The 7763-nt window shown below is 46.3% G+C and overlaps 1 protein-coding gene across 4 annotated transcripts in view; it reads right to left on the bottom strand.

Annotated features, from left to right (window-relative positions):
• Positions 1 to 1682: 1682 nt before the first annotated feature.
• LOC142311387 (regulator of G-protein signaling 9-binding protein-like) overlaps positions 1683 to 7763 on the bottom strand; it is a 79506-nt gene continuing 73425 nt past the window's right edge. For all 4 annotated transcript variants that reach the window (XM_075349769.1, XM_075349766.1, XM_075349767.1 and 1 more), the window contains exon 3: positions 1683 to 6713. In XM_075349769.1, the coding sequence (XP_075205884.1) occupies positions 6181 to 6713 (533 nt within the window). In that variant the 3' untranslated portion in view covers positions 1683 to 6180. The remainder of the gene's footprint in view (positions 6714 to 7763) is intronic.

Genomic DNA, 7763 nt, shown 5'->3' with positions numbered 1-7763 from the left:
GAGGCAAAGTCAGCGATAAATCCGCAGTGTGGGCACTAGCCTAAAAGGGGGCTTTACACGCAACGACATCGCTAACGAGATGTCGTTGGGGTCACGGGTGACACACATCCGGCCTCGTTAGCGACGTCGTTGCGTGTAACACGTACGAGCGACCGCTAACGATCAGAGGTACTCACCTAATCGTTGATTTTTGACACGTCGTTCATTTCCCAAATGTCGTTGCTGGTTTAGGACGCAGGTTGTTCGTCGTTCCTGGGGCATTACACATCGCTACGTGCAATGCCCCAGGAACGACGAACAACAGCGTACCTGCGTCCTCCGGCAACGAGGTGGGTGTGTCCTTCATGCGGCTGCTCTCCGCCCCTCCACTTCCATTGGACGCCTGCCGTGTGACGTCGCTGTGACGCCGCACGAACCGCCCCGTTAGAAAAGAGGCTGTTCGCCGGCCACAGAGACGTCGCTAGGAAGGTAAGTCCGTGTGACGGGGCCTAGCGATACTGTGCGCCACGGGCAGCGATTTGCCCGTGACGCACAAACTACGGGGGCGGCTGCGATCGGCAGCGACATCGCTAGTGATGTCGCTGCGTGTAAAGTGGCCTTAAAGGCCCCATCACACACAGAGATAAATCTTTGGCAGATCTGTGGTTGCAGTGAAATCATGGACATATTGTTCCATTTGTACACAGCCACAAACCTGGCACTGATTGTCCATAATTTCACTGCAACCACAGATCTGCCAAAGATTTATCTGTGTGTGTGACAGGGCCTTACGAGTGAGGTCAGGGAAAGATCAGATGTACCACTCCAGTGATAATAAAAAATACCCTGCTGGAGTGGTACTTTGATAAGTTATATGAACACTAAAGTGATATCACTGACCAATAAAACTCCTCCCAAAAAGAGCAAAGGCCTCATATGATTGTCTCCTGAAAAATAAAAAGTTGTGACTCCTGGAATGAACAATACAAAAATAAAAAACATAAAACAAAAAAAAGTACATGAATGGCCTTCCATACCCCAAAATGGGGTAGAACGCCCTAGGGTTAAAGGAATTATCTCAACACCTTTTCTTCAGAAGGGTACACCTCTGTCTCCTGCTTTCGGACTGTTTCGGACAGCAGCATAATTGCATCTGGGTTCTGCCCCAGCCAGGTGTAAATGGCCAAATATGCTGAAGGACAAAGCACACTGTAACTTCATCTGCACCAATATAGTCTATAGCCCCATCAGTGAATACACTCAAATCTCGTTTGTGGGACTTCAAATGTAAGCCACTGATCATAGCCTAACTGTATATAAAATTTTGGGAAATGCACAACATACCGTGAAAACACACATCAGTGTTTGTGCCTTTCTTATTTTGTTGTCTATCAATTACGGTACATCGGTACATTGATGATATCACAAATGTTTTCTTGATTTGTTATGGTTTGGGCGGTGCAGTGGCTCAGTGATTAGCCCTGTTCCTTTGTAGTGCTGGGGTCCTGAGTTCAGATCCCACCAAGGACAACATCTGTAAGAAGTTTGCATGTTCTCCCCGTGTTTGCAAGTTACCTCTGGTTTCCTCCCACACTGCAAAGCATGATAGGGAATTCAGATTGTGAGCCCCAATGGGGACAGTGATGATCACATCTGTAAAGAGCTACGGAATATGATGGTGCTATATAAGCAAAGCATAATAATTGGTTTAAAAAGTTTTTATTTGACATCTGTTTGACAAACAGTTGCACATGTATAAGAACACATATAGAGAGCACATCCTCCGGACATGGTAAAGTGCAGAAAAGTACAAATACATAGCACACAACAAAGATCCATAGTGTCTAGTATAGAACATATGACAAAATGAAATATGCAGGGCGGGGGTGAAAGGTGCCGAGGGCTGGGCAGACACTGAATATAGGGAGTAGGAAGATGAAATGCCACTTGATATCCAGGTGGAGAAAGAGGGGAAGCCTCTGAGCTGAGACCATGGGACCCATTTGGGCTAGAAGGCAGAAGACGTCGTCTTTGACTTGATTTCTTCTGTGTACGTTACCCTTGTTGGGGCTGTGGTCAATGACCACTATCTAAGTATAATTTGCCTTTTACCATGTACTTAAGAAAACCTTTTATGAACTTAGAGCCGAGGCCCGGGAATATAAAAAAAATGACCTTTCTTTTTACACTTGGCCACTGACCTTTCTTTTTACACTTGGCCACCAATGAATTGATAAGATGCAGGTGTAGCGTTCTTCCTTCGCACAGTAAGGGTGGATTTATATGAGCTGTAAGTTTATGCCACTGACAACTCAAAATCCGAAAATTTTTTGTGCAAATTTGCTGCGGATTTAACCCCGAAAGGCCAACAGAAAGGAGCTAATAGGGCCCCATTAAAACTTTATATGGCGCTTTGTAAAAATAAAGCCTAAAGTACATCCACCTATCTCTGCCAGCGATGTGCCCAAAGGACAGAATGGATTAGTAATGGAACCGAACAGTTCCAATTGTAGCACATGGCACTCCAAATAAAGGGTATAAAAAATTGTAAAGAATTGCCCCCCGACCCCCAAAGTCTGTTTTGAGGATTAATTAGGAAAAATAATTCTCTGAAAATCAAAAATAAAAACTCTTTAGTCACAATCTAGTACACATCTTCCACAAGAAGATGGGAAAACACATTTGAGGACACATTATCGCCATTTAACGAACTGTAGTTGTTAAATGCACCAGTAACAAAGGAATTAAATAAACCCTTCCTCATTAGCATATTTTCTGAAGACATTTTGATCGGTTGCTATCTTTGTACAGGGACAGATCTGGAAAAGAAGTATCTCCTTGTGTGTGTCGCCCATATGTAACACATATGCCTCCACATTACAGAATTCACTGCCGTAGGCCACCAGGGATGTAATTATAGTCCCTTCACTGCCACTGTCCTGGCTTCCTGGGATATAGACGTATCCTATTCACTGCTGTATTCCACCAGAGATGCAGATAGTAACCCCTCTAATTGATCTAGGCCACTAGGAATATAGACTTATACTTTCCACTACCCTAGGCCACCAGGGTTGCACATATTACATCATTCACTGCCTAAAGGCGGCGTTACACTCTACGATATATCGTGCGATCGCATGAGTGATCGTACCCGCCCCCGTGATTTGTGCGTCAAAGGCAATTTGTTGCCCGTGGTGCACAATGTCGTTAACGCCCATCACACGCACTTACCTCCCTAACGACGTCGCTGTGGGCGGCCAACATCCACTTCCTGAAGGGGGTGGGACGTTCGGTGTCACAGCGACGTCACACAGCGGCCGCCCAATAGAAGCGGAGGGGCGGAGATGAGCGGGACGAACATCCCGCCCACCTCCTTCCTTCCTCATTGCCAGCGGGACGCAGGTAAGCTGTGTTCGTCGTTCCTGGGGTGTCACACGGAGCGATGTGTGCTGCCTCAGGAACGACGAACAACCGGCGCGCAGAAGGAAAAACGACATTATGAAAATGAACGACGTGTCAACGAGCAACGATAAGGTGAGTATTTTTGCTCATTAACAGTCGTTCGGAGGTGTCACATGCTACGACATCTCTAACGATGCCGGATGTGCGTCACGAATTCTGTGACCCCGACGACATATCGTTAGATATATCGTAGCGCATGACGGGGCCTTTAGGCAACTACAGATGCAAACATTAACACTCTTCAGTACCTTAGACCACCAGAGGTGTAGACTTGGCTATTCAGTCCCAAGGACACCAGGGAAGCAGGCATTAGCCCATTAAGTACACTAGGCCACTGCTTTGAGGGTGCTTTACACGCTGTGACATTGCTAACGATATATCGTCGGGGTCATGTCATTAGTGACGCACATCCGGCGCCGTTAGCGTCATCGCAGCACGTCACACCAAGGAGCGACAATCAACGATCGCAAAAACGGCAAGAATCGTTGACACATCGCTCCTTTTCATAATATCATTGGTGGTGCATGCCGCTAGTTGTTCGTCGTCCCTGCGGCATCACACATCTCTATGTGTGACACCGCAGGAACGACGAACATCTCCTTACCTGCGTCCACCGGCAATGAGGAAGGAAGGAGGTGGGTGGCATGTTCCGGCTGCTCATCTCCTCCCCTCCTCTGCTATTGGGCGGCCGCTTAGTGACGTCGCTGTGACGCCAAACGCACCTCCCCCTTGAAGGAGAGATTGTTCGGTGTCTCCAGCGACAACGCAGAACAGGTAAGTGCGTGTGATGCTGCCGTAGCAATAATGTTCGCTACGGCAGCGATCACCACATATCGCACGAACGACGGGTCGGGTGCTATCACTCGCGACATCGCTAGCAACCGCTAGCGATGTCGCAGTGTGTAAAGCACCCTTTAAGCCACAGTAGATGCAAGCATTAATCCATGTCACTGCTTTAGGTTACTGGTATGTAGGCATAAACCTATGTCACTGCCTCCTATACCAAGGAGGCAAACATTAGCCCATTCCCTGGCATAGGCCACGCAAACATTAATCCCCTTCAGACTTTGCCCAATTTTTTCCCAAGAACACAAGGGATGTAGACACTAACCCCTTCGTTGCTCTATGCCACCAAGGATACAGTAATTAGCCATTCATTGCGCTAGGCAACCATAGATATAGCTATTCATTGCACTAGGTCACCAGGGATGCCAGCAATAGTCATACATTTTCCTAGGCCACCAGGGATTCAAACATTACTTTCTTCAGTGACTACAAGCACCTAAAATGTAGACTTTGCCCATTCATTGCCCTAAGCCACCAGGGATACAGACATTAGCCCATTCACTGGTATAGACCAGCACAGATGCAAACATTAACTCCCTTCACTTTGCCCATTTTTTTCCCCAAGAACACAAAGGATGTAGACACTTACCCATTTACTGCCCTAAGCCACCAAGGATACAGTAAGTAGCTATTCATTGCTCTAGGCCACTAGGGATACAGCTATTCATTGCACTAGGTCACCAGGGATGCAAACATTAGTCATACATTGTCCTAGGCCACCAGGGATTCAAACTACTTCATTCAGTGAATACAAGCACCTGAGATGTACGCTTTGCCCATTCATTGCTCTAGGCCACCAGGGATTCAAACTACTTCATTCAGTGAATACAAGCACCTGAGATGTAGACTTTGCCCATTCATTGCTCTAGGCCACCAGGGATGCAGACATTAGATCATTTATGGTCCTAAGCCATTAGGGGTGCAATCACTGCTACGCTACAGCACAATGGATTTTATCTTCTAGGGGAGAACCAAAATTACACGGGCTGCTCCCATTTATCAAGCCTTTGTATGCAATAGTTATCTAGAGCTTGTGGAAATCCTGCACACTCGAGAACACTATTTATCAAGACGCTTTGTGGCTCTGTACCTGGCATAGGGTCATTGATAGAGCTCTCTGGGGTAATAGGAACAGTGCATACCAGTTAAATGAATGTGAGCTCCCATACCTCCCAGCAGGAGTCTTAATGCTCTCGCCTACAGGGAGTGATAGAGATAGTGACACATATAAAGGAATTGACGCAATTCCCTGATATATTATTCATAGTGAAGCTTTTTACTATAGTCGGAGGATGCTTCCTTGTAGCACACACATAGGAATCATTACACATATGTATGAGGTGACATAGATTGACAGCCATGATTCGGTTCAGCCTTCTTCGATGTGGAAGTGGTTAATGAGGACCACTAAAGAGACAGACTGAGAAACTCTGCTCCTTCCAGTAAGTGCTTAATTACTCATGGATGTCCCTGAGGAAGACTGCATGCATGATTATATTGTTCACTCCAATTGTAAAAACACAGCTCCGAGATGGTGAATATATACGGATGTATACACCATTGCCATTAGTTTACTATAGGTATTGATTATCTTCACAATGTAGAATCAGCTATCTGCCCCAAGTAAAAGCGTATTCCCTCACTTCTTATATTATTTCTGGAAAGAATCCATAGAATAAGCAGATATAAAGATGTCGGCACTGTCAAGAGTCCCAACCATCATCTTGAGAGTCCGCCCCACATCACAAAGTAGTTTTTATGAGTAGACGAAAACCACCAATATCTGCCGAACTGATCTGGTGACACCTGATAACATAGATGTCCATCACGTAGCCTCCTATTGTATTTACATATCTTTGGGTGCCATGTCCAGCTGTTTTTGAGAACTATTCGTTACGAAACCATACATAAAGGACGAGTAAGTGATTGCCTTTGAGCACAACAGCCCCTGCTAGAAATATCCTCCCCGGCCAGTATTTCATTGTCTGAGCCTTCATCGAGGTCACAGGTGGAGCTCATCTCTGCCCAAGCCTCCTCGGTGGCCTCTACCGTCCATATAGGAATGCTGACTTTCATCTGCATATCATGAAGCATCCTTTCCACATGCTCAATCTGACCGGCCAGATCCGGGGAACAGGGTCTGTCGGCTCTTTGCTGGTTCTCCCGTACTCTGCTGCTGCTGGGAGACTTTATGTTCCGGGCTCTGTAGGCAACTTCTGATGTTTTACCGATAACCCCTGTGTTGACCAGTCTCTTTCGTCTACCATGCAAAGGAAAAAGTTGGCAGAGGTGGTGTGCTTTACACAGATCCTGCTGGAACAGCTCTAGAGTGGAGAGGAATAGTACCCAGGTCCGCTCTAGCTCCACTCTGTCCTCTTGGGTCACCTCTTGCTCCATCAACAGGTCCATCAATGTGTTCATTAGATCTGTTGGTAAATACATAAAGAGATCAGATTAGATCTACCAAAACATATTGTACAATAAGACCACTGCCGAGAAATTGTTGTTCTGCTATCCATATCAATCTCCTTTACTCACAAAGGCAGACATGACTGAGATACAGGCACAAGACATGATCTAACAGGGTAGGTGCACACTGCATTCATACACTTGGCTGAAAGTCTGCCGGAAGCTTTTCCTAACATATAACTAAATGTTACCAAAGAGCCCCATTAACCAGCTGGAGGCTAAAAGTGTCTTCTTTTGGCCTCTGTCTGGGGAGTATGCGTTGCCATATTTTAAAAAAATGTAAAGAATAGCGCAGCAAACTGCATTGTTATGTACAGAGGGTCATCGGGGGAAAAAAAGTATACGGCGCAGTATACATTTCTTGTAATGGCTCCCTGTGGCATACAGATGCATAGGCATCTATTCAGACTGTGGCCACTGTCAGGCTTATACCTTCTGAGGATAGGCACAAGATAGTGTATAAACATTTATCAGCTCTAAGGAGCAGAATAATTAAGGGTACCGTCTCATTAAACGACGTACCAGCGATTCCGACCACAATATGACCTGGTCAGGATCGCTGGTGCGCCACTACACGGTCGCTGGCGAGCCGTCAGCCAGGCAGATCTCACCAGCCACCATCGACTCTGCGCTTGGTAATCAAGGTAAATATCGGGTAACTAAGCAAAGCGCTTTGCTTGGTTACCCGATATTTACCCTGGTTACCAGCATACACCACTAAGGGCTGGCTCCTTGCACACGTAGCCAGGGTAAATATCGGGTAACTAAGCAAAGCGCTTTGCTTGGTTACCCGATATTTACCCTGGTTACCAGCATACACCACTAAGGGCTGGCTCCTTGCACACGTAGCCAGGGTAAATATCGGGTAACTAAGCAAAGCGCTTTGCTTGATTACCCGATATTTACCTTGGTTACGTGTGCAGGGAGCCAGCGCTTAGCGGTGTACGCTGGTAACCAGGGTAAATATCGGGCAACCAAGCAAAGCGCTTTGCTTAGTTACACAATGT

The sequence above is a fragment of the Anomaloglossus baeobatrachus genome, chromosome 5 (genome assembly GCF_048569485.1).
Source record: "Anomaloglossus baeobatrachus isolate aAnoBae1 chromosome 5, aAnoBae1.hap1, whole genome shotgun sequence".
Taxonomy (NCBI): Eukaryota; Metazoa; Chordata; class Amphibia; order Anura; family Aromobatidae; genus Anomaloglossus; species Anomaloglossus baeobatrachus.
This window is presented reverse-complemented; position numbering and strand designations above follow the sequence as displayed.